At 44.7% G+C, this 27,765-nt stretch overlaps 2 protein-coding genes across 2 annotated transcripts; one reads left to right on the top strand and one right to left on the bottom strand.

Moving 5' to 3' along the window:
- Positions 1-4,775: 4,775 nt before the first annotated feature.
- On the top strand, positions 4,776-16,228 carry LOC311285444 (uncharacterized protein; the record flags this gene model as incomplete). The annotated part of the gene is made up of 8 exons (XM_084401100.1): positions 4,776-4,852; positions 12,015-12,186; positions 12,669-13,353; positions 13,462-13,970; positions 14,057-14,133; positions 14,223-14,363; positions 15,146-15,270; positions 15,378-16,228. The coding sequence occupies 8 exons, from the start codon at positions 4,776-4,778 to the stop codon at positions 16,226-16,228; spliced, it is 2,637 nt and encodes an 878-aa protein (XP_084257226.1).
- Positions 16,229-16,778: 550 nt separating this feature from the next.
- Positions 16,779-20,698, bottom strand: LOC311285456 (ATP-dependent DNA helicase RecQ-like). The gene is made up of 4 exons (XM_084401107.1): positions 20,425-20,698; positions 19,030-19,232; positions 18,461-18,540; positions 16,779-18,080 (listed from the first exon to the last, which is right to left on the bottom strand). Exons 1-4 carry the CDS (start codon positions 20,494-20,496, stop codon positions 16,873-16,875), a joined length of 1,563 nt encoding a protein of 520 aa, XP_084257233.1. The 5' UTR covers positions 20,497-20,698; the 3' UTR covers positions 16,779-16,872.
- Between the last annotated feature and the right edge of the window lie 7,067 nt (positions 20,699-27,765).

Raw genomic sequence — 27,765 nt, 5'->3', positions numbered from 1 at the left:
AACTTATAAAAACATCTTTTCTGAGAGAGCTGACTCAGCTAGCTCAATGAAACTTTAAAGTGGCCATTATAACAGGCCAGTGTGGCCGTTCGTCTGACCGAATGTGAGAACGTGTTTTCTGCCATGCATGGTGGATGTCCATTAACGGTTCAACACTGACCATTAATGGTTCAACACTGTTCTAATTGCTGCTATTTCTGAGTCAGTGTTAAACCATTAATGGACCATCTTCTGACTCAAAGCCAGTTTTTCACCTTGCCACAGCTCTAGCCGATGGCAATGATGGGCCATTCTCACCTGGTAAGGGGCTTTGTGCAATACTGCGACCTCATTGGCTATAGTCTGAATACAGGTTTATGGTATCCTGGTCTACAGAGAAAGAAACACACACAGTTTCAAAAAGTCAGCTAGAGGACAACTCACCAATTTGTGGACAACGTATAACTGTTGATTTCTAAAACAACTTGAAATGGCTTCTGAAGGGTAAGTGAATCCTATATATTATTAAGCTGCCTTCTCTTTGTTGCTGTCTTTGTTTGGTGAAAGACCTAACTGAATTTTCTCATATGTACCTAAGGGCCCGTCCACACGGAGACGCGTTTCGCTGTATACGTATACATTTTTTATCGTATTGGCGTTTCGTCCACACGGATCCGGCGTTTTGGGAGACTGAAACCGCTATTTTTTTAAACCGGGTCCCAAAGTGGATAAATCTGAAAACGACACCCTTGCGGTTTCGTGTGTACAGCCAATCCGTATATTTTGTGAAACGATGATGTCATCACATCACGTGTCGTCTGTGTCACGAGTAAGAGCAACAACAATAATGGCGGACTTATATGATTGTATTCGTGCTGCAGAAGCTACTAAGCCTACTAGCTTTATTACAGCTAAATCTATTGCTTCTCTGCAACTGTGGTGAGCAAAAAGCGATAATCTTTGTCTTCTTCTTCTTGGTTCGTATACAGCGCGCAAGGTTATGCGCATGCTCAAACTCTTCTTCTCCGTGTATAGTGTATCTCTGTGGCAGAATTACAGCGCCCCATACTGGTCTGGCATATATACTACACCGTTTTCAGTCGGTTTCAGTGGTTTGGTGTGTACGCAGATATTTCTTGAGACGACGCCGTGTTTACGGAATTTTTTTTTAGAACGAGGAAAAAAAAATATCGGATCGGGAACGCACCGGCTTCGTGTGGACGTGGCCTAAGTAACTTTAAAGGGATAGTTCACTGTATGAATTTCTTTCTTCTGTTGAACACAAAGGAATATATTTTGAAGAATGTCAGTAACCAAACAGTTGACTGGAACCATTGACTTCCATAGTATTTTTTTTTTCCTACTATGGAAGTCAATGGTTCCAGTCAACTGTTTGGTTAGTGACATTCTTCAAAAATATCTTCCTTTGTGTTCAACAGAAGAAAGAAATTCATACAGGTTTGAAACAACTTGAGGGTTGAGTAAATGATGACAGAATTGTTATCCCTTTAACAGTAATGCTGTATTGGAGATACTGGTGTCTATTAATTAGATAAATCAAATTTCAATCTGTTACACAACGACGTCATATCCCAGAGTGCTTTGCATCAAAAAAAACATGGCCGCGCCTTGCAATGTAATAAGACCGTCATAATACACTAATATCTCTGCAAAAACTGATCGGATTCGGCGAGCTATTAGCTCGTTCGAATCGTTTTGACGTACTGAAAAGAATGATATAAGTTTTATGATTGTGAGTGTTTTTTTCGCGGAGATCAGTGGGCGCGCGGTGACGATCTAGATTAGAAATATTAGATAGAATAGCTCTCGCGTTCGTACTGGGGGCCGCCATTTTGCCGTTCTATGTCATATATTTCTAATCGCGCACCCGGTGGTTTTCGGCTAATATCTCCGTGAAAACACAACGAAAAATCACGAACCTTGTACCGTTCTTTTCAGCTCGACTAGATGATTCCACAGAGCTCAGTGCACGCAGGATCGTTTTAAGACGCCCACTATGTTCTAATACTAACAAATACTAACATAGTTTTGCAGGCCCTGTTTGTTTGTCCACACACAAACACTAACATATAAACCTACAAAGTGTTTCCTCTCCACCATGCATTATTGTATTGTGAACCTTTAATATGATGCAAAACAGAAAGAAAGCTTGTTATTTTACTGCTTGTTTTAAGCAAAAATTACTTAAATTACTTTCTGTTTATCTGAAAACAAAATAGAATTCCTTATGTCATTTTACTTCTCAAAAATACTAAATAAGAAAAGCATTTTTTTGCAGTGTAATTTGAAGTTAAGTTAACCAAAAACTAAAGGGTCAGGTGTAAATTGGTCAGTCACTTTAGCACACACCAGGCCTCTGTCTTAAGAAGGCTGAAAAACTGGTTCTGGGAGCATTACAGTAGCTTTCTATGATAAGTTTTGCTGGTCAAGGGTCACATTAGGCCTCTGTTTTAAGAATTCTCTGTCTTCATTCATTTTCACATTTGTAATCTTTGGTGTGTCTGCTTTGTCTCACAGCCAGAAATCCGACCGTCGCATTGTTCACTGCTTGCTGTGTGAAAAACCACAGGAGATGCTGACGACGCATCTGAGCAGGGTCTGCATGAAAAAGAATACACCTGAAGAACGGCTGGAGGAGGCGAAGAGGGCCAAGGAGTCCACCAAGGTGTGGACAAGGGAAGCCAGGAACTGGGACTACAAGGAGATGGTGAAACGTTACCCCCACAGACCATCCAGGCTGGCTCTTCTGGAAGAGCTGCACCAAAGAAACTTTTTCGTGGCCAATGCTCCTAACCAGGCAGACCTGGAAGAGGCTTCCACCAGCACAGCTGCCGTTCCCACAACCAGTGACCTCTCTGGAGCAGCCGGTGGCAGCTCTCAAGCGGCTGGTGGTGTCTCTGTGGCGGAGGACAGCAGCTCTGAAGGCAGCACCACCGATCCAAGCGACCGAACATGGCAAAGGTATGTTCTAAACCTCACACACATCAGTGCATGCAAAAAAATGCTTTTCTTACTTAGTATTTTTGTGTTTTTTCCAGTCCAAATATAAAAAAAAACTTAAATCAAGAAGCAATTACTAGATGAGTATAATTACATAAGAAATTCTATTTTGTTTTCAGATAAACAGAAAGTAATTTAAGTAATTTTTGCTTAAAACAAGCTAAATTATCTGCCAGTGGGGTAAGAAAAATAATCTCAATTCAAATAGAAAACCAGAAATAAATCTGAATTCAAATGGAAACCAAGATTATTTTTTCCTACCACATTGGCAGATAATTTTGCTTGTTTTAAGGAAAAATTACTTAAATTACTTTCTGTTTATCTGAAAACAAAATAGAATTTCTTATGGCATTTTACTTCTCTAGTAAATGCTTCTTGATGTAAGATTTTTTAGATATTTGGACTGGAAACAAAACAAAAATACTAATTAAGAAAGCATTGTTTGCAGTGCAGAAACTGTGAACAAACTGTAAGGTTGCTTTGAGCTAATTTTCTTCTGTCTGTATTTTTTCAGAGATCAAGCGCAGCAGAGCACAAGTGTCCGGGTCAATATGATGCAAATGGGGCTCTACGAAAAGTTTGACGAAGAGGGCGCCCGGGCAGAGAAGAGAAGGCGAGTGGAAGAAAAGGTGGGCAGCCCAACACCGGACTTTGACGTTTTCCTACAGTCCTTCCCGGTAGGAATCACTGGCCAGCCACCCAACAAAACCCAGAGAGCAAACGCTGGGTTCCCCGCCGACAGAGTCTTCTATGACAAGTGGAGAGCTCTGCAGTACAGCAAGCGGAAGCAACATCTTTTGTGTAAGTGTAGATACTTTCTTAGCCAATGATTAGATATGCTCCAACAGAAACATTTAGAACTCGTGTGTGAACCTGAATTTTAATTTAAATGTTCTCTCTTTGACAGCAAAATGCTCAAGATGTGCCCCAACTGCAGCGAAGGTGGCTAAAGTCATCAAGGCAGAGGGGTGGATGGCCAATCATCCCCGCCCAGAGGACATCATCGCGAAGTGGAGGCCGCTCAGCAGAGCACAGGCGGAGAGTGACCCGGCCATCATCAGGGGGGTGACCAGGCAGAAATGGCGGGGTCTGGCTGTGAAGGATTTTGGGGAGCAGAAAGGTATGTACAAATGTCTTATGAGCACAGTAAAATCCATCCAAAACAGTTGTTGCAACAAAGGCCTTCGGCAAGGGCTCCATCCTGTGTGATTTCCACGGAAACGTGATCACAGGCGCTGAGGGGAGGGAAATGGCACAGATGCAGGACGAGCTGGGCCACTTGTTTTTCTTCAAACATGGCAGTGATGAGGTCTGCATTGATGCGGAGACCTTCCCCTGCGAGTGCCACCCGTCTCTGGAAACCACAGGGAGATGGATTATGCACTCCAAGAAGAACTACAACGTGCAGCCACGCCACTGCATAGTGAAGCTTCAGGAAGGAGACAGGCACGTCCTGCTCTTTCAGGCCACAAAGGACATTCTCAAAGATGAGAAGATCCGCTTCGACCACAGCATAAAGAAGAGGTCTTTTCGTGGGGAGGAAGTGGAGCTGGAGTGGCTGGACATCTGATTTGTGAAAGATTCTTGTGTCATGTCACAATGCTGAGAGCTTGCAATGGACTATCAATGTGTCATGTCACAATGCTGAGAGCTTGCAATGGACTATCAATGTGTCATGTCACAATGCTGAGAGCTTGCAATGGACTATCAGTTGTGTCATGACATAGATAGTTCCATGGAGCTGTTAGAACTGACTTTGTTAATCCTATGGTAATATGGAGCTGCTGTTTGACTACGGCGTCAAGCGCAAGTCTTTTCGAGGAGAAGGACTGATCCTCGACTGGCTGGATGAGTGAACACATCAGGCCGTTCATTCAACAGTAGATTATTGTTTTATGTCACAAAACGGAGAGCTTGCGTGTGGACTTCCGATGTATTATGTCACATAATGAGAACTCGCGTAGGGATTATCAAACATTGATAATTCATGTAAAAGGAGTATCAGTTGTGCATAACATTGGTTAGTTCATGTGAATGGGGCCTCCATGTGAACTTTGAAACGATTGAAACATCTGTGTCCTGGAGCTGGAGTGGCTGGATGTCTGACAACCCTGACAGACTCTATAGTAAGACTCTCTATAATTTTGTACATATATTTATGCTTACATATTAATGCTTACCTTTTATACTACAGTTAAATCACATCAAATGCATTACTATGAACAGCAGCTATGCTAATTATTTCCCATCTGCTTTTCTGTTATTATCTCGGGACGCCAGTCCCGAGGTAAATAGAGTTTGACGACTCGACGCCCGTGAAGAGACGAATCGATGCCCGTGAAGAGACGACTCGACGCCCGTGAAGAGACGACTCGACGCCCGTGAAGAGACGACTCGACATGATTAACTAACTGTATTTTTTATGTACATTTCTGAAATGTATTTTCTATAAAGCTGCTATACATATTTTGTTACTGTTTTAAAAATAAAAATGCCTTTAATCTTTTGATTCATTTGATTCTTACTTTTATCAGGATAAGGCATGCATCTAGGCTATATGTTACCCTTTGTTCACAACTGCCTGTACTTGCACTGGCACTGGTGTTTTGTTTTGCAATGAAATCAAAAATCATATTAAAGGTATGTATACAATATTTATTTTTATTTACAAAAAAAAAAACCATCCAACCACATTAAGCAAGGAATAAAAAGAACTGCATTTATTCAAAATAAAACAATATTTTCTAACAATATAAATATTTACTCTCAGTTTTTTTAATTTAATATTAACTTGCTCAGTATTCATTTATTCCACAAACTTAGAAAAATCAAACGAAACAAACTACATTTCCCATAACTCACTGCCCGGAGTCATTAGCGCATTCACCTGTGTGTCATTACCGTGTTTAACTCACACTATAATAGCCTGGTTTTCACACTCACTCACTGCTAATGGTGCGTTCACACCGAACGCGAATAGCGCGTCAGGCGCGAGTGATTTCAATGTTAAGTCAATGCAAAGACGCGTTTCGCGCGTAAAAAATTCCTGCGGCGCGAATGAGGCGTAGAGCGCGGCGCGGTAGACGCGAATACGCCTCATTCGCGCGTCAAGTTCGCGCGAATAGCGCGAATTGAGCGTCTAGCGCGTTAAGCGCGTTATGCGCGAATGATTTTATTAGTGCTATTTGTGCATTCACGCGTTTGACGCGAATTCGCGTCTGCCGCCCGAGTTGAAAAATCTGAACTTCTGCGTCAATTCGCGCCGCGTTAACCAATCAGGAGCCGGCTTGCTGCTGTCACGTGGTGAACTGACAGTTTATAATGTTATTTTATGTTTGGCCTCAATAAATTATTTTGTAATATGACTAAAATGCACAACAAAGCAAATCTTTCACATAAAAACTCGATTTCAATATGAGAGATACTCATTTTTTATTGAATGCTATTTATTCCATATCTATTCTAGATTATATGAAACTTTATTAATCTAATGTAAAGACAACAAACACAATTTAGTGTATAAAAACTTTTTAAAAAAAATCACAGGACAGGTTTCACTTTTGGAGGCTGACTCTATTATCAAAACAAAAATAAATGACAGATTAGGTGCGGGTGAGGGTGAACCTCGCGCCGGGCTGTACAGCGCGGGCTCGTCATGCAGCGACCACTCGAGGCCGAGGCTTATACGGCCTACGCTGTCCTCGTCAGCGTCCTCACCGTTAGGTCCACCAAACCTACCTCCTGGAGCAAATTGTGAAACTCCTGAAACCCTCCGGAGGGTCTGGTGGACCCGAGTACAGCGACGATGTCCCCTACGCAGCTGTTTCTGCTCTCCAGAGCATATACGAGCGGTGACTCTCTCGATTAATGCTACTGCTAATGCTCGATAAACATCTAAAAAAGATGGCCGCCAACAGGTTTCGAAACTTTCGCCTCCGGATTTCGCCTCTGACGCGCGTAAATTTCATTTCAAACTTTTGATTTTACGCGCGTCAATTTCGCTCTTGACGCGCGAATTAACACAAAGTGGTCAAGCGTATAACTAGACGCGGCAGGCGCGAATTTGACGCGCTATTCGCGTTTGGTGTGAACGCAGCATAAGTCTTGCTTTATTTGTGTTCCAGTGAACAGAGCATAAAATCCAAAAACCGAGAGCCAAGAGACAAGCAAACAGAACACTCAGAAATGCAGTACCCTTTTTGCCTCTGACCCTCGCCTGTTTTGTCTTTGGATTTCCCTTCTAAATAAACCCACATTTGGATTTAACATGAGGTAAGTCTTACAGTTCAGAATTTCAAATTGTCATATTATTTTTCTAAAGCATTTTTCTTTTTTTAAGCAGTCAAGTCAACAGTTCATTCAACCTAGCAGAAAATCCACTACTCAAAAGAAAGGTATGTTTCTGCTCAACCTATTTTGAAATATTTGATTTAAATATTAACACTTGCGTTTAACACACAAATAATGCAATCTCATTTCCATCCATCTTCTTCCGCTTATCCGGGGCCGGGTCGCGGGGGCAGCAGTCTAAGCAGAGAACCCCAGACTTCCCTCTCCCTAGACACTTCCTCCAGCTCTTCTGGGGGGACACCGAGGCGTTCCCAGGCCAGCCGGGAGACATAGTCTCTCCAGCGTGTCCTAGGTCTTCCCCGGGGTCTCCTCCCAGTGGGACGCGCCCGGAACACCTTCCCGGGAAGGCGTCCAGGAGGCATCCGGAACAGATGCCCAAGCCACCTCAGCTGACCCCTCTCGATGTGGAGGAGCAGCGGCTCTACTCTGAGCTCCTCCCGGGTGACTGAGCTTCTCACCCTATCTCTAAGGGATCGCCCAGCCACCCTGCGGAGAAAGCTCATTTCGGCCGCCTGTATCCGGGATCTTGTCCTTTCCGTCATGACCCAAAGCTCATGACCATAGGTGAGGGTAGGAACGTAGATTGACCGGTAAATCGAGAGCTTTGCCTTGCGGCTCAGCTCTTTCTTCACCACGACAGACCGGTACATCGACCGCATTACTGCAGAAGCTGCACCGATCCGTCTGTCAATCTCCCGTTCCATCCTTCCCTCACTCGTGAACAAGACCCCAAGATACTTAAACTCCTCCACTTGAGACAGGAACTCTCCACCAACCTGAAGTGGGCAAGCCACCCTTTTCCGACTGAGGACCATGGCCTCGGATTTGGAGGTGCTGATTCTCATCCCAGCCGCTTCACACTCGGCTGCAAACCGTCCCAGTGCATGCTGAAGGTCCTGGCTTGATGAGGCCAACACGACAACATCATCCGCAAAGAGCAGAGACGAAATCGTGTTGTCACCAAACCTGACCCCCTCCGGCCCCTGGCTGCGCCTAGAAATTCTGTCCATAAAAATCATGAACAGAACCGGCGACAAAGGGCAGCCCTGCCGGAGTCCAACACGCACCGGGAACAAGTCTGACTTACTGCTGGCAATATGAACCAAGCTCCTGCTCCGGTCGTACAGGGACCGGATAGCCCTTAGCAAAGGGCCCCGGACCCCATACTCCCGGAGCACCCTCCACAGGCTGCCGCGAGGGACACAGTCGAATGCCTTCTCCAAATCCACAAAGCACATGTGGACTGGTTGGGCAAACTCCCATGAGCCCTCCAGCACCCTGTAGAGGGTATAGAGCTGGTCCAGTGTTCCACGGCCCGGACGAAAACCACACTGTTCCTCCTGAATCCGAGGTTCTACTATCGGCCGGATTCTCCTCTCCAGTACCCTGGCATAGACTTTCCCAGGGAGGCTGAGAAGTGTGATCCCCCTATAGTTGGAACACACCCTCCGGTCCCCCTTCTTAAAAAGAGGGACCACCACCCCGGTCTGCCATCCCAGAGGCACCGTCCCCGACTGCCACGCGATGCTGCAGAGGCGTGTCAGCCAAGACAGCCCCACAACATCCAGAGACTTGAGGTACTCATGGCGGATCTCATCCACCCCCGGTGCCTTGCCACCGAGGAGTTTCTTGACTACCTCGGTGACTTCAGCTTGGGTGATGGACGAGTCCACATCTGAGCCCTCAGCCTCTGCTTCCTCAATGGAAGACGTGACAGCGGGATTGAGGAGATCCTCGAAGTATTCCTTCCACCGTCCAACGACATCCCCAGTTGAGGTCAACAGCTCTCCACCTCTACTGTAAACAGCGTTGGTAGGGCACTGCTTCCCTCTCCTGAGGCGCCGGACGGTTTGCCAGAATCTCTTCGAAGCCGACCGATAGTCCTTCTCCATGGCCTCACCGAACTCCTCCCAGGCCCGAGTTTTTGCCTCCACAACCACCCGGGCTGCAGTCCGCTTGGCCTGCCGGTACCTGTCAGCTGCCTCAGGAGTCCCACAAGCCAACCAGGCCCGATAGGACTCCTTCTTCAGCTTGACGGCATCCCTCACTTCCGGTGTCCACCACCGGGTTCGGGGATTGCCGCCTCGACAGGCACCGGAGACCTTACGGCCACAGCTCCGAGCGGCCGCTTCGACAATGGAGGTGGAGAACATGGTCCACTCGGACTCAATATCTCCAGCCTCCCTCGGGATCCGGTCGAAGCTCTGCCGGAGGTGGGAGTTGAAGATCTCTCTGACAGGAGACTCGGCCAAACGTTCCCAGCAGACCCTCACAGTACGTTTGGGTCTGCCGAGTCTGTCCAGCTTCCTCCCCCGCCATCGGATCCAACTCACCACCAGGTGGTGATCAGTTGACAGCTCCGCCCCTCTCTTCACCCGAGTGTCCAAGACATACGGCCGGAGGTCGGATGAAACGACCACAAAGTCGATCATCGACCTACGGCCTAGGGTGTCCTGGTGCCACGTGTACTGATGGACACCCTTATGCTTGAACATGGTGTTCGTTATGGACAAGCTGTAACTAGCACAGAAGTCCAATAACTGAACACCGTTCGGGTTCAGATCAGGGGGGCCGTTCCTCCCAATCACGCCCCTCCAGGTGTCACTGTCGTTGCCCACGTGGGCGTTGAAGTCCCCCAGTAAAACGACGGAGTCCCCAGTCGGAGCACTTTCCAGCACCCCTCCCAGAGACTCCAAGAAGGCCGGGTACTCTGCACTGCCGTTTGGCCCGTAGGCACAAACGACAGTAAGAGACCTATCCCCGACCCGAAGGCGCAGGGAAGCGACCCTCTCGTTCACCGGGGTAAACTCCAACACATGGCAGCTGAGCTGGGGGGCTATAAGCAAACCCACACCAGCCCGCCGCCTCTCACCATGGGCAACTCCAGAGTGGTGAAGAGTCCATCCTCTCTCGAGGAGTGTGGTTCCAGAGCCCAAGCTGTGCGTAGAGGTGAGCCCGACTATCACTAGTCGGAACCTCTCAACCTCACGCACAATCTCGGGCTCCTTCCCCGCCAGTGAGGTGACGTTCCACGTCCCTAGAGCTAGTTTCCGTGTCCAGGGATCGGGCTGTCGAGGCCCCCGCCTTCGACTGCCACCCGATTCTCTAAGCACCGGCCCCTTACGGTCCCTCCTGTAGGTGGTGAGCCCACGGGAAGGCGGCCCCACGTCGCTCCTTCGGGCTGAGCCCGGCCGGACCCCGTGGGGGGAGGCCCGGCCACCAGGCGCTCGCATACGAGCCCCAACCCCGGGCCTGGCTCCAGGGTGGGGCCCCGGCTGCGCCATACCGGGCGACGTCACGGTCCTCTGTTTTTTCTTCATCATAAGGGGTTTTGAACCTCATTCTCAATCTCATTTCAAAATACACAAATGTTTAAATGTTATTGTATGTTATTTGTTGGAAAATTTGTAGATGTTTAATCATGGATCAGTCCTAGATTTTAAGTTTGTGAGCTTTGGCTGTCCATGTTAAAGAAAGGCCTTGAAATGTATAAACTAAGTTTATTGTGATGCAGCTACTGAATGAGTTAATCGTTTGTATTGTAGTCTTTTTATCAGGTGTGCACAGAGTATGGATTATCAGTGAACGTTACATATGCCTCCACTGCCAAACCACTGGACCTGGGAAGCCAGGCCAAGATTTGTTCCTATGGTCTCTCTTGCTCGCTGTTGGCCACGTCTAGTTGGCCACCTCCTCCTCTTCCAACAGTGCCTTGAAGGAAGAACTGCTCCGAATGTGCTCGTGATTCACTGTGGAGGCAACGACCTAGGACACCTAAATCCAACCTTATGTGTTGCGTTGTCTCAGACATGGGCCAATATCAGTTAAAAAAAAATATATAATTTCCCTTAGGGCTTAAATGAACCATCTCTTAAAAAATAGTTCAGGCTTTTCAAACAGCGATCCGGCGGCGTTATTCCCATGACCCTCTGGGCAGCTTGCGGGAAACCGTTGTTCACAAATTTTCTGATTTTTTTTTTTTTTCACAGTATACACAATACAGACAATAGATTTATATACAGTGCCTAAGAACAAAACTGATGAACTCGCAGAGACTATGAAAAAGAAAGAAGAGGAGAAATGAAAATAGCAGCAGTTAAAAGAACATGTCAACTACAGAACCTTAAACAAGAACACACACATTAAGCACTGAAGACGGCGCCGGTCTGTTCATGCTGCAGTGCTGCAGTAGCCTGGCGAGCCAGACTTACATCAAGATGTTTTGTCTGGAAACTCTCCATAGACGCGGCTTACTTTGAGGGGCGGGATAAACGGTTGTCTCTCAAAATCCCTCTGCACGCAATAGGATAGCGCTTCAACCAATCAGAGCAACGAAGAAGGTGACGTAGTCAGAGCGGCGGAAAATAATTGATGGGAAAGTGTTTCGCGGTAAAGTTTGAAGAGATTTCTGTAAGCGACCAAATGTTGTTGTAATGGAGCATAATGACTGTTGCCGTTTTTGTGAAAAAAAATATGAGAATTGCGGGTGTGCTTGTACATTCAGCAAGCATTTTCGATAAACAGAAGAAACAACTAAGTATTGCAGAGAGATTACTGCATGTCGGAGTGGCGGTAGTTAAAACATCGATAAAGTCGAACAGGATTTGTAAGGTCTGTCTCAATCTTTTATCGAGACTTGAACGTGACTTGCCGGTGTACTGGAGATGGGTGGAGGATGAAAAGAACGAGGAAGCCTCCGCAGTAGAAACAATTACAGGTCGTTCAGATAAAAGAGAACGTGAGCCTACTCCGTCGAAGACCCCCAGGGCCTTGAAGAAGTTCTGCCATAAACCTGCAAGTCCTGGAAGAGCTAATATTCGACGCAGCATCACCGAGGTATGATAGTTGTATTGTTACATATGTTTTAACATCCAGTAATAGTGCAGAACAGCCTGATTTTCATTACAGATATGTTGCCCACCAGTTACCCTGGGAGCAACATCATTTATTGATATGTTTACTTGTACTAGCCCTGTTTTCAAACGCTTTAACTAAAGCTGTTTATATCTTCGTGTCTGTCAGATGTCTATATCAAGGGCTTTGTTTTTAAAAATTCTGTCATACCATGAGTAGCAGACTGAGACAACTTGTGAACTTTGTAGTAGCCTATTCGAAGTACAGACGTTGCATGGTCTTGATAGCTTATTTAGATCTTTACTGTAAAAGTAATGATATGCTGCAAAGTTACTCGACACTTCATAGACCTATTAACAAACTTGTCAACATTGCTGTGAATGTAGTCGTTGACTGCATTACTCTACATTGTAGATTTTCACAATAAATCATTTTCACATTAGAACTGCTTTGACTCGTTTCAGGTCATCATCAAATGCCCTAAACAAAAGGTGTGCGAGGCTGAGGATGCTTTGATGGTGAAACACATAAACAACAAAAAATGGAAAGCGGCGGCCAAATTAATCATGAAGCATGAGGAGCTTCTACAGGAAGTGAAGGTCATCATCCTTACAGTCATTGCAAGTGAATGCAAAACACTTTGCGACCCCAGCCAGAATTTCATGTTGTGGAGGTCTTCAGCAGAAGATTTGAGATCTTTCTCAATTAGCAGCCTTGAGTCAGACCTCCAGCGCCTCTCACCACTCCTCTTGTCTGTCTTTTCAACCATCACAAGCCATTTGCGTCCTGTCACCTGTGCTGCTGCTGCGATTTCACTGAGAGGTAGAGAAACCCGACTCTCAGCGTTCGCTCACTACATAAATTGCATTCTTCAATATGGGGGTGCGAAGAAGGCAGTGTTTCAAAGGCTCAGCAAATTTGGCATTTCAACGGTGCACAAAAATGCTATTGGAAAGCAGAAGGAATTGTCTAACAAATGTGGATCTGGTCTTTGGCATCTAAAGAGGCAAAATGAAGAATTCATAACTCTGGAAGCTGAATGTCAGTCTGTCAATCAAGGACAGAACAAAACCTCCATAGACCACAGAAGTGAGTCTGAGCTGTTACTCAGTGATGTCTTCCGAAGCATGGAAGATCTTCAATTATCAGGTGAAAAATAACACATACAGACACACACTCACACACATAGAGATACTTTCATGTGCAAGATATGTGGTTATGCTGTCTTATATCTATGTGTCTAATGTATGACAACAGATGAGGTAGCTGAAAGCAGTGCCGTAGACCATGCTACACAAGATGAAGAGGTGAGGATCACATCAGAGGTAGTTGAAGGCAGTGCCGTGGACCAGATTTCTGGACATGACGATGTGAGGATCACATCCGATCCGTGGACGGGGACATGGCCAACTCCACCACATACATATTCCTTAATTTTTGACAATTTGGATTTCTACATGCATGCACACCACCAGTCCACCCTACGCAGCAACCGGTCAATACACTGGATACACCACATTGCAGTCCAAGACCGGATCCCAATATATCACCTGGCTAATGACAAACCACTTGGAAATCTTCTGCACTATGACCTGAATTTATCACTCCCTGGAGAGGGTGAACAAATTCAAATGCGAAGGGAATACATTGTCCTTACCAGCCGAATCCTGACAACTTATCTCTCTGTATTCAAGCCATTCTCCAACGTGGTCTTGCGTCACATACCACATCAGTATTCAACAGAAATGGCACAGCGTTCCACTGATGTAAGAACTTAAGATAATACTACATTAACACCTGTACCAACCGATTTTAGTGTAACAATTTGAATTGTGACTTTTTCCATTTACAGTTCCCATTAGGACTGCTTTTTAAAGACGAAAACAAATCCGCTGACCTGGCAGAAGTACTTCAACACTTTCAGAAGGCGTAAGCATGAATTAGAGTCATACAATTACTTCAAATCTAATTACTGTGAGCAGTGGTTCCAAAAACAATTGCCTCTGTCTTCATTGTAGGTATGTACCGAAAGGACCGGATGGACTGTCAGCAATTTTGGTGGGAGGTGACAGGCTCTCTGAAGCAAGTAGCAGAAATCTACAGTGGGCCTATGCAGATGGTATCAACATAGAGGAGCGATTAGATGGCATGGAGTTCATGTTTGAGGATTGGCATGCCATTAGGGTGCTATTCGGAGTAAGTAATCTATCACAATGTAACATGGTTTGCTTGAACTGTTATATTTATTAATTTATTTAATTTGTTCATAGTTGTAGTTCAACAGTATTATGCTGCAGTGTACCTTGCTGCTTTGTAGGCTGCCTTATCCTTTGTTTTGGTCTTACTGTTGTCTTTCCCTTTTTAAAAAAAAACTTAGATCCACTTCAAAGTTTTCTTCAGCGAGAAATCCGCAAAGGAACATGGGACACTGTGCGCCAACATGACAAAGTTGAGGTACAGCTGCTGCATTGACACTGAATTCATGACTTTTCCGCTGCAATTGAAACATTGGCCACTTTGACCAGCATAAAATATTTTGTGCTTGCTACCTAATGTTATCTAAATTGTTGACAATGTTCTCTGCAGTTTTGCTGTTACACAAACTCCAGTCATCCTGTACATATTTCCGAATACACCATGAATTTATGTTGTTTGTGGTGGGATGGGATGGGATGGTATGGGCCATCAGGAAAAGCCGTGGTTCGGTGAATTTACCAGTATGGTACGGGATTACAAGTTTTCCAATTGTACTGTCACTAACTTTCCCAGAATGAAATGTTTGTGTGTTTGAAACATGAAAGGTGGGGTGAGAGATGACTGACGTGTGTGTCCGTGTGTCCGTGTGTCCGTGTGTGTCCGTCCCCATATGTTCAAAAGGAGAGTTATAGTGATACATAAAAAATGTGTACCAACTATTGACTAACATATGTATGTGTCACAGGTGCAGCAATGTGAAACAGGGGCCCCACAGTGCCTACAATGCATACAAACATTTTTTCATCACAGACACAACTGCGTTGCTTGTGACGGCAGCAATGGAGCACTTTGGACTGCAGGATGTAGCAGGTAAACAGGGTGATATCAAATGGGACAACAATGCTTTCAAAATAAAGTGTGTGGGGATGAGGAAAGATTGATAAGACTCATTTTTTGTTTTTTTCCATGTGACTTAGAAATCCCTGAATCGTTTGTTCCGGAGGAAATTGCATCTGGATCAACAGATGTAAGGCGAACGTGGTTGCATGCTAAATCTGCAGAGATTGTGGAAAAGTTCATCCTGCTTGGGGACGTGATAGAGGCCAGGACTGGTCTCTGTGAAGCTTCTGTGACATCAACAAAGACAAAGCATTACCCTTGTCGAGCACAGGGCTGTAAACAGGTATACGCATATCTCAAAGCCAGAGAAAACCACGAGCTTAAAAAGCACAACTTGGATGTTCCTTCCGAAACGTTGTCTGAGAATACGACACTGTCCAAACGAGACCACAAACAAGAACGCACTTTGGCAAGGCTAAGCTTTAGCTTTTTGATTTTGGACATGCTTGATGCGATAAAAGAGGGTGACGGTGAAAGACTATTGAGGCTGTACAAAGTTGCCATGCTGTATTACAAAGGCTATGGGCACAGCCACTATGCTTACAGTACTTTACTCATGACACTGCAGGTGAATGCGTGTCTGACCCCTCGGTTGTCGCATAGTGTGATCTGGAACCGGTGTTGGAACAGCAAGGGAGGGAATGGAAACAACATCCCCCTAGACCTTCATTTAGAACACCTGAACAATTTTCTTAAGTCTTTCCTGAAGGGTCTGGGTCCAAACCTTTCTGAAAAATCAGCAAGCCGGGTCAGCCAGTCCATTGGTGTTTTGAAGGAAATGATGGAGAAGGTGGATGGCGATTTGGGTATCAACTGGCACCCATCGTGCCGAGCAGCAGACACAGGATGTTATGACTCTTATAGAAGTTTTCAAGGCGGGTCAATTGTTTACAGAAATTCCTGGCAGGGAATTTCAGGCCTACCCTAGATTTGACAAGAACCTGTTGCGCAAAATCAAATACAAAGATATGTGGCAGTGGATGAGGCTCAAAATGACGGAGTGGAGAAAACTCAAAAAGTAATTCACACACATTTGTGGTTTCCTATCTTGTCTATAGACCCATTGTGAATAATCTGTAGTTACATAATCTTTCATTGTTAGACAAGGCACATGTTCAAAATCAACAATCTGTTCCAAAGAACTTTGACAATGGATAAGACAAAAAAAAGAAATGGAGAAATGTGAAAGGTAATTACACTTTATCTTTGTTTGTTAAGCTTGTATACAGACTCTTTGAAAATAATCTGTACATTGTTTCACCTATTTTTTATTGCTGGTCAAGTTACATATTTAATTGTAAAACAATTTGTATACACAACATTTTCAGCTTGTTTGTTACTTTCATTTTCACCCCTTTTTCTATTGTATGTAAATGTGAAATAAAGACTTTGACAATAACTGTAAATATATCAATCTCAAACTTTATTTATATACAGTCATATGACATAAGTTTGGAGAGCATTCATGGAGAACTTTCAAATACAGGTCGGTGGTCATATGTTCAACTGTTATATACAACTGTTATATATGGTGTGTCATATATACAAATATTTAAAAATTGCTTTTAGGCATCAGTCTGAACTCCTCAAATGTGTAAACCCAGATTCAAAGCTGCTACATAGTGATAGGGTGTCTGGATCAGACTCATCATCAAAATAACCTGTGTAATCTTGGTCAGGCACCACAATGTCCTCTGCAGGCAGATCAACGTCAATGTATTCAAAATCTCCAAAGATATCAAAAAACACCTTTAGAATTTTTTGTCCGTGCCTTTTACTAAACACGGGTAGGTTGTCCATTATGAAAGTAAGATCAAATATTTCTGCGCTACGCTCAAGAGCACAGTCGATCAGCTCATTACTAAAACCAGTGCAATCTGTGCTGTTAGTGTACAGATGTATGTGCTGTACTAAGCTGAGCTTGTACCTGTACAAAAGATCTCTAATCAACTCTTTGTGATCCTCTGTAACTTTCCTGCTTTTGACTGTGGCACGAACGTCTGGAGACATTTCGTATTCAGGTATTGCCAAGTCACAACCTGCAGAGCTGCACAAACAAACTGAGTGGCAGTATGAGCAGCACAAATGTCCTGGTAGAACGCTTTCAGTATGGTGCTCAAACTGCGAGTATAACGCCTTCCTAAAGCAGCTAGTGGTGCCCTTTTTTAACAGTGTTTTAACACCCTCATCCAATCTTATCTGCTGCTCTACATTGTAAATAATGGCATGTGATGGAGACCCATCTCGCCCAGCCCTGCCAACCTCTTGTACTATGTCCTCCACATCCTCTGGTGAGCCATACATTATGACATGGGATATGTTGGGAAAGTTCAGGCCCATTCCGAGAGCTGTCGTGGCTACAACCACTCTGCATGCACCATCGCCAGCTAATGAAGCAAGTACTCTACTCTTGTGATGGGGAAGTGTTTGGCTATGAAACATACCAATAAGCAAGTTTACTACCCTGTGTTCTGGATCCCTATCAACCCAGCAGTCATCACCAAGTTCCTCTTTTAGGTGACAGAACACCTTTCCACAAGTCGTCAGTGTACGGCAGTAGATTATTATTGGTGACATTCTTGGGCCGTTATCTCTCAGTTTTCTCACAACCCAGTTCAGACAGTCCATAGTATCTGAAGACACTGTAGTCAGGCCAAGCCTAATATTTGTTCGGTTTGGGCTTATGGTGACGTGAGTGGCATTCTCCAAATGCAACTGTCTTTTGATAATTGCTCGGGAATCCAGGTCCGCTGTTGCTGTCAAGGCCATTATAGGTGTACCTGAAGAACAAAGGCAATTGCATTAACACTTACAATACAATGTCATTATAGATTTCTGTTTAGCAAAGTGTTCACTAATGTAACAAAACAAATTTTTAGTAAATGATAGTCCATAGATCATTTTTCTGGGTTTATCAACCTTAGCCATTATCAGGGAGGAATGTAGTTAATTTCAGCATGGCAGCAAGTGTTTATCAGAGAAGGACAGGTAAACAAGCTAGAGGCTTTCTTTATAAGAGAGATGATACTGATAATCATTAAGTCTTTAGTGGCTACTGCACCTGGCTCATAAAAGTCTTCACATATAAGCCTGAGTGTTTTTTTTAATAATAGGCTGAAGAGAGGATCATGGTAATGTGTCTCACAACTTCCATACTTACCCTGTTTTACGATGGATCGCAGTTCTCCTAGCCTTGCAAAACTGTCTCTGAAGGCCTTCTCTCCTCTACCAGCCTTTCCCCTGGTAGATAAATCAACATACATGTACATGTTAAATATATCAAATTTGAGATAATATCAATGACTACCGAAATAACAAAACACATTCTACAACAAAATTTTTTTTTTAGGTCTGATAAAACTGTTCCATTAGTTAATTGTTATGTGATGTCACTGCTGTAATGTAACATCAGACTCTTTAAAAATTATAGGTTGACAGGAAAAAACAAACCATACAAGAGATGTCAAGGCATACATTTTTATTTATTTTACATTTTTATTTTAAATTAAGATCAAGCATTTGCCTCTGAAGATACACACATTTGACATATGAATTTTAATTTGGACTTTATTTGTTCTTGATATTTAAGTCCAATCGTTATAACAACTCATTTTTTTGTGCCAAATGCTGTCAAAATTTTAAATAGACATTTTTAACATTGATATGTGAGTCTGGAATTTTTTTATTATTGCAATGTTGTTATGTTGTAATTATTGTATGCATATTTACCATTTGTACGTGAGATGTGCTTCATCCACCACAATTCCCAAAATGTTGTCTTGAAAGAACTTGGTGGACAACATATCTCGCCATTGCTTTTGAAGAATCCAGGATTCAGGACTCCCGTATAGCAACTGACACCGGCCGCTTCGAATGTCCCCCTGGTCGCCTTTGCCAAGTTGCATGGCCTTAAGTCCAAATTTTGTAGCCTCCTTTAAAGGCCATGTTGCAGGTTAACCACCACTGTTGATCAATGGGTACATTAATCACTCAAATTATGTATACCATTTTTAAAATGTCTCAAAAATGGTCTTAAAGACCAGTTTTTTACGTTTTTTGGTATGAACGTTTTTTTTTTACGCAATTCGGTGATGACGTCACGTTGGGGAGAAGCGGAGGAAAGGTAGCCTCAGCCAATACAGTTTGTATTAGAACTATGGCAACTGACTGGGAAAAATGAGTGAAAAATCAACGTTTTCTTTATATCTAGTGGCAGTGATCATGACATTAGTTCAGATAAGTACCGGTAAACTTTGTCTTCATCTAGAAATAGAAGGCATCATGCTAGCTATGGGCTAATTTGCCAGTCCCACCTGTTATCCACCCCCTCCAGATAATCCCTAATTAAGTCTTTCCCCCAACGTGGTAAACACATTAATGATTAGTTATCCCACGTTTTGATGGTAGCTACTAGCTCCAGTAACAGCATCATTGCCAAGTGTTTCTAAGCGTTTACCTCTTCCTCCGGTGAAAATGTTGCAAACACAGCCGCCGCATGTCTGTCGCTGTTTGGCAGGTGCTTGTGTGGGCGCCGGCGGTGCCGTCCCATGGAAACTGCGTTGGAAAGCTTGTGCTGTAAGTGAGTGCGTTTTGGTCGCTGCATGGTCGAGGAGCTCACCCCGCGACCAGATGTGACGTGCCTCACTCAGCATCCAGGATTTGCATGCTGCCTGAATCCGTTTGTGCTAAAGATAGCATACACCCATTTCAGGCAGGATCATGGTCCCCTTCAAGCCGGCACGCAAGAGTATGTTAATTGTTTGTTTACTTTACCATTTTTTTTTTACACTAAGTCTTATGAACCGGCTTAAACAGTTATAGGTGACTAGAGATGTGTTGTATAATCTGCGCTATCTGAATACTCTCGTCTACTACTCGTCTCTCTAGTCACTCTCAACGCTCTCAAGGCGGGCTTTGGAATATTCTCTCCCCAACGTGACGTAATGGAATGCATTGTGGCGGAAAAGAGAATCGTTGCAAACCGCTGTAAGATAGCCTACTTTTTCATTTATATTGCGTTTTGTGATACCCAACAACATAAAATACAATGGATAACAGTTTAAATGTTTATTACCAACAAGTAAACTGCACAAATTCGATGAAAAAAAAAACCTGCAACATGGCCTTTAACTGGTCCTCCATAAGCGCTATCAATGGTGAAACAACAATCACAAGCGGGTTGTGGCTGAGTCCCATGCGTTTTCCCACCAGCGGAGCTAATTGGTATATTAAACTTTTTCCGTATCCAGTCGGCAAAACTCCAAACACATCTTCCTTTTTTAAAAATGACTTAAGTGCCGTTCTTTGCTCTTTTCTTAAAGAAAAACTTAACTCCAAGTCCTCCAGAGTCGCGGCCAAAGCCGATTCGAAAGACCGCTGTTCGCCAGCTGCAGCCGCCATTCTTGGTTTTCAAGTGGCAGCCGTCGCAACTCTGTCGTCATATGTTAAGCCCGCCCCGCCTACTCTATACGCGTTGTGATTGGCCTGACCCAATTTGGGTTTTTGCAGCTAGAAGGTCTATTGAGAGTGTCTAGACCACCTGGCTGCAAAATACATTTTGCTGCCACTAGGGTGCGTCTAGATTTCTAGGCTAGTGCTGCAGTCCAGTGCACGCCAATATCATGTCACCATCATCTGCTTCATTAGCTCAAAACTGTCACAATATGACGTCATCCCTCTCCTCCTCCTTGGAGAGCTCCACTGTCCAACTGCTGCACTTGTGTAGCGATGACGATGACTGCATTCACTGTTTTTTTTACGTGAATTTAAACATTAAGAACTCAGAAACCGATATGTACAGCCAAAACATACATTGTGGCTGTGTGTGTGTGTGTGTGTGTGTGTGTGTGTGTGTGTGTGTGTGTGTGTGTGTGTGTGTGTGTGTGTGTGTGTGAGAGAGTGACCTTACCTGGTTGCGTGTGTCTGTAAAGCATGTCTGTCCTCCTTTGGTCCAGCATCTCAGCAGGTCAAATCACTGGAAAACAAAAATAAGTCAGTGACCTCTGCTTATAGAGATTGAATAAATGATTTAAAGATCTACATCTAAAAGATGGGCTGTATCTAGTTCCAGATGGCTTTACGCAGCTAGGAAGTGTCCACACCCTAGTGTGTGGCCGTTGTGTTTCCATGGAAATCACACAGGATGGAGCCCTCCTCCAAGGCCTTGGTTGCAACAACTCCTGTGGTCAAAAAGAGGAGTCATTAATGTGCTGTCCATGATGTTTGTTTATCCACTCACAGATACTAACCTGAACAAATATAAACCTACAACCATATAAATACACAAATACTAACATAGTTTTGCAGGCCCTGTTTGTTTGTCCACACAAATACTAACATATTAAACCTACAAAGTGTTCCCACTTTGTTAAACATCTCCCATTACAATACGATGATCATTTTCATTTCACCCCCTTTATTTAAGTTAAACCATAAATAAAAAAAATAAAAAAATATATCTTTTACGTCTTGGTACTTGCCATAAGCGCGTCATATCCCAGAGTGGTCGCCATTTTGCCATTCTTTGTCATATATTTCTAATCGCGCACCCGGTGGTTTTCGGCTAATATCTCCGTGAAAACAACGAAAAATCACGAACCTTGTACCGTTCTTTTCAGCTCGACTAGATGATTCCACAGAGTTCAGCGCACGCAGGATCGGTTGGGTTTTCTCCGAATTACGGCCGTTTTAAGACGCCCACTATGTTCTAATACTAACAAATACTAACATAGTTTTGCAGGCCCTGTTTTTTTGTCCACACACAAATTCTAACATATAAACCTACAAAGTGTTTCCTCTCCACCATGCATTATTGTATTGTGAACCTTTAATATGATGCAAAACAGAAAGAAAGCTTGTTATTTTACTGAATTACAGACTTTTCCTTTCTGAACTTTGCCCCTTTAATTTTAATTACCTGAACAAGATACAGCTCTCATTTATTGTGTGTGTGTGTGTGTGTTATTATTATTTGTGTGTAGAGTTCTGAGAGTATGAGGCATGCTTTCAGAAAATGTGTGTAAACAATTGAGAAAAACTGTCAAAAGAAAAGCAATGAAATTGTTTTATACTTTAAACTATGCAACACATCAGCAAAACATTTTTGATTAAAAGTGATTTTACCCTTTAGTCAGCATCAGTCTGCTGAAAATCAAGAAAATGTGACTTATCTGAAGACTAATAAAGAAATGTGCACATTGTCCCTTTTAAAATAAATTAAAGAATAAAAAAGAATGGCCAGTCAGGTATGCACCTTAGCACTTAAATTGTTTGTATTTGAAAATTAAAAGCTATACGTAAGACTTATATGTAAGAATCAGTAGCACTTGATGTAGGCTACTGTAAAGTTAAATAGATTTAAACTTAATCTCTCTTTTACACCTACACACACACACACACAGACAGAGAGAGAGAGACAATGGAAATGCTAATTACAAACATCCCCCCACTCCCTCCATGAAAAAAAAAAAAAGAGTCTAAGAGTTTGTTCAAAATGACAAAAATTGTCTCTGAGTTTCTTCAAAAAGCCCAGTCTTGGCAGCAGAGTTTCTTCAGAAAATCTGAAAAATCTATGAATTTCTTCAAAAAGCCCGTTTTTGGCAGCAGATTTCGCTTACGGCCATACCACCTTGAGAATGCCCGATCTCGTCTGATCTTGGAAGCTAAGCGGAGTCGGGCCTGGTTAGTACTTGGATGGGAGACCAGAAATTCCCCTCCAAACTTAAGCGATCGTCAGCCGTCCAATGGGTGAGCAATGCTGAGCAGCGATCAGCTAATGGTTGAGCAATGCTGAGCAGAGCTCAGCGCTCAACAGACCAATCATTGAGCGAAGATCGGAAAACGTCATCTAGCTGTGTGAGCGTGTGAGCTGTTTTATAAAAATACTGGCGGCCATATAATGTATTGTGGTCGGCGTTATTGATGACCGATTGGACTATATTTTTACTCTCAGGTACGTTTGGGATAATTATGTGCTAAGTAATGAATGAAACTCGATATATTTTTGGATAATTTGCCTGATATTCAGTGATAATATTTTTTATCATATATGATAATATCTCGTTAGCGCCGTACTGACACTAATTTTCTGCCACCAATTGGCTAGGCTAGCACTGCTTGTTTACATTAAAATAGCTGAAATGCGTTTAAAATGCGACCAGACTATTGATTTTACATGTTGAGACCTTGAAGAATGAACTACTACTGTGTGGACTCGCCGGCGCGTTTTGCTGGATTTTCTTCACATAGTAGCACAATAAACTTAAATTACTCCCGTCATTTATGGTCACGCAGAAAACAGAAATATGAAAAAAAGAATCTGTGATATGTCTACTTTTGTATGTGTCCACTTACAATCAAATCAAAATATTGTGCTTTTGTAAAATAAAGAAAATAAACAGGGTGTGCGTTCTGCCTCTCCGTCTCCGTGAACTTTTTTTTCTTGAGCACGTCTATAAACTGAAACAAAACTCAGCGAATACTGAATGAATGAGCTACCAATCGCCGCTGTAATGACCTGACGATGCCTGGAAATACTTCAAAAACGTGATCAGACACTCTAGCTCACTTCTTAAGAGTTGAAATTCGATGTGTAAATATGCTTTAGAAGTGTAAACATGACAACCGCGATTTGCATTCTAAAAACAAAGTGATGAATGAATGGGCTGTTTTTGGTTACTACTTTTACGAGGGCTGCAGGGTCTCTAAAAATGTATTTAAGCTCTCATCTGCTTTTAGTTTTACTCATTTATTCATGTTTTACTGTACCAGATGAAACATGGAGAAGCCTAGACATCGGTGCGACGTGTGCGACAAGACTTTCACTGAAAAGTCCAACCTGACGAGGCATCTGAAGATCCATGCCATCGCCAGGGAGACCTTTGACTGTGATGTCTGCAGGAAGAGCTTGACCACCAAATCATTGCTGGTCAGCCATCAACAGCAACACCAGTACCCCAACATCGTTTTGTACCGGCAAGGAGAGGCCAGGCTGCAGTGTACAGAGGCAGCAAAGTCTGTGGCAGAGGCCCCCAGCACCGTTGTTGACCCTACATGGCTGGATCCCAAGACAGCAGAGGCGGCTGCCAAGAGGTCCGGGGGTGAGCTGTGGAAAGGTCAGCTGGTCATCGTGTTTGGGAAGTACGCCGGTCAGACCTTCAGGTGGCTTCTAGAAAACGATGTCGGCTGGCTGGTGTGGTTGCTGTTCCAGTACTGCCAGCAGGGAGAGCAGAACGAGCTGCTGAAGTGGCAGAAGGAGCGACTGCTCGAGTACGCCAGAGAGTTCCCTCCTGTCACATGGCACCTTGACAGGAGGTTGAAGGTAAGATAAACTCAGTTACCTTTTAGACCTGAGTAATTGATGTTAAGCAGTAACCAGTATTAGTAAAAGTATTATTTTATGAGATTATTCTATGGTTGTGTTTTATTTTCTGCAGAAAGCGCAATCGAAGAAAGACCGGGCTCCTCCGACCATCCCCGACCTCTCTCAGCAGGACCTCAACTACGCCAGCGATGCAGAGTTATTGGCTGCTGCAGGTATAGTAGTATTATGCTGAAATGAACATGAAATGGCTTTGTAGTATGCTGTGGAGCTGCTAGGACTTGTGTTTGTGCCACGTGAAATTCATCAGTATGTATCGAGCAGTGCAGCTGATACATTTTTGTGGTGTTCTCCTCTTCAGAGAGTGTCCTGGACAGGTCTGAGGCGTCGGTCAGCACGCAGCTGACCACCTGGGGAGACCTCGCCAGCTCTGTGTGCCAGGACGACAGGCCCGGACCCTCGTCCCTCCGAGAGACCTCGGAACCCGGTGGCGTCGTGCTGCAGGGCTGGCAGAAGTTCTGGGAGCAGCCGCCTGAATCCGCCCAAGCCCTTGGTATAGCCCCCGCGAACATCAAGTGGCTGAAGACCAACGAGACCTACGGGCTGTTCGAGAGGGCGTCCAAGTACAAGAATGTCAGGGGAGAGATGGCCGAGAGGAAGCTCTTTAAGGAGAAGATGGACTTCCACCCGCCCCCACCTCCTATGGCCGTCAAGGGAGCTGTGCCCAATATGCTCTCCTTCTTCACCTCCCCTGCCTTCTTCTGGCGCCCGGTCGGCGTGATGAAGGCATTGATCCACTGCCCCAACACCAACTGCCCCGCACCACCAGAGTACTACCTGGAGAAGAGAGGGTACGGCAGCTACGCCAGGCAAGTGTGCGGCATGAACTTCCATTACACCCTGCTGACCGAGAGGTTGATGTGCAAACACTGTCTCAAGCTGAGGGAGGAGCCGAGCCAGGCACACGCGGACGACAGTGACGACTACGACAACGAGGAGGACGGCGCCCACCGTGCCCAGCAGCAGTACACATGGCTGGCGTACAGTCCGAAAATTCTGATGAACCTCGCCCCGGCCGTCAGAAGCATGTTCCCTGCCATAATCTGCGGCAAGCGTGCTGTGGACAGGAGTGTGGTCACCCTGATGAGCGACCGACTCAACGCTGTCTCAATGAACAAGGTGCAGAGGCTGCTGCAGCAGGGCCATGACGAGTGGTACGTGGAGCGTTGGGACCTGTACCAGACTCTCCTGTACGATGCCCACACGTCGGCGGCTGGATCGTCTTCGTCTCAGCGAGGCATCCTGTCGTTTGCCAGAGCAGCCGGCACTTACACCCCTCCCATCGCCCCGTCTCCCCTTCCTTCTGCTCGGGTCCTGAGGCATGCGCAACTGATCCTGGAGATGGAGAAGATGCCCGTGTACAGGGACCAAATCCTCAGCACGACTGGGGAAATCTTGTGTATCGACGGCACGAGGAAGGTATGTACAGCATAAAGTACTTGTGATCACGTCCACATGCCCTGGACGCGTACTCAGGGCATGTGCGGAGCAGCTCGCTGGGGTTTTTACAGACATTTTCAACCTGTCTCTTGCCCAAGCAGCTGTACCAACATGCTTTAAATGCACTTCCATTGTGCCAGTGCCAAAACACTCCAGCCCGAAGTGCCTTAATGACTACCGCCCTGTAGCACTCACACCCATCGTAATGAAGTGCTTTGAGCGGCTGGTCCTGGCACACCTAAAAGACTCTCTACCATCCACATTGGACTCACACCAGTTTGCCTACCGTAGCAATAGGAGCACAGAGGATGCAGTCTCCATGGCACTGCACTCTGTGCTCACACATCTGGACAATAAGAACACTTATGCACGCATGCTGTTTGTTGACTTCAGCTCAGCATTCAACACTGTCATCCCAACTAAGTTAATAGCCAAACTTGGAGACCTGGGCTTCAACACCTCCATGTGCAACTGGATTTTGGACTTCTTGACCAACAGACCCCAGAATGTTCGATCAGGCTCCAACTGCTCCACATCCATCACACTCAACACTGGTGTACCACAGGGCTGTGTGCTAAGCCCGTTCCTCTACTCCCTCTTCACCTCCGACTGCAAGCCTGTGTACGGATCTAATTCCATCGTCAAGTTTGCGGACGACACTACGGTGATTGGTCTCATCAGCAACAACGATGAGACTGCCTATAGGGAGGAGATCAAGCACCTGGCCACATGGTGCACCGAAAATAACCAGCTCCTCAACACCACCAAAACGAAGGAGCTCATCGTGGACTTCAGGAAAGTGTCAAGAGGCACACACGACACCATCCACATCAATGGAATGGCTGTTGAGCGTGTCTCCAGTTTCAAGTTCCTGGGGATCCACATCTCGGCGGACATGACCTGGACAACCAACACCTCCAGCCTGGTCAAGAAGGCTCACCAGCGCCTTTTCTTCCTGAGGACACTGAGGAAGAATCAGCTTTCCTCCACTATCCTGGTGAACTTCTATCGCTGTGCAATAGAAAGCATCCTGACCAACTGTGCTACAGTGTGGTATGGGAGCTGTTCTGTTGCAGAGCGCAAGGCACTGCAGCGGGTGGTGAAAACCGCCCAGCGCATCACTGGGACTCCACTACCTGCCATCGAGCACATCCAGAGGAAACGCTGTCTGCATCGAGCTCGCAGCATCCTTAAGGACTCCTCTCACCCAGCCCACAGACTGTTTTCTCTCCTGCCCTCCGGCAGGCGTTTCAGGTGCCTCCGGACCAGGACCAGCAGACTAAAGAACAGTTTTTTCCCCAGAGCTGTCTCTTTATTAAACTCTAACCCTCATTGATCCCACTCCCCTCATATACTGATTGACTCTCCTCTCCCTCCTCACACCTGCCTCCATTTTGTTATTTGCAATACTATAATGTTCATTTGCACTGCTGACTGTTATTACAGTAACAACTGTTTACATATGCATCTTGCACTACTACCTTGACTGGAATATGCTCAATTTGCACTGCCGACTGTTTATTACAGTACCGACTGTTTATATATACATTGCAATATCGTACCTTAACTGTAATATGCAATTACTTTCCACTGCACTTTCACTCGGATAGCTTCTGTCCAAACTTTATTTGCACTACTTTAAATCC

The sequence above is a fragment of the Rutilus rutilus genome, assembly GCF_951802725.1.
Source record: "Rutilus rutilus genome assembly, chromosome: 25".
NCBI classification, from domain to species: Eukaryota; Metazoa; Chordata; class Actinopteri; order Cypriniformes; family Leuciscidae; genus Rutilus; species Rutilus rutilus.
Note: the sequence above shows the minus strand (reverse complement) of the source record. Positions and strands in the feature narration are given on the sequence as shown.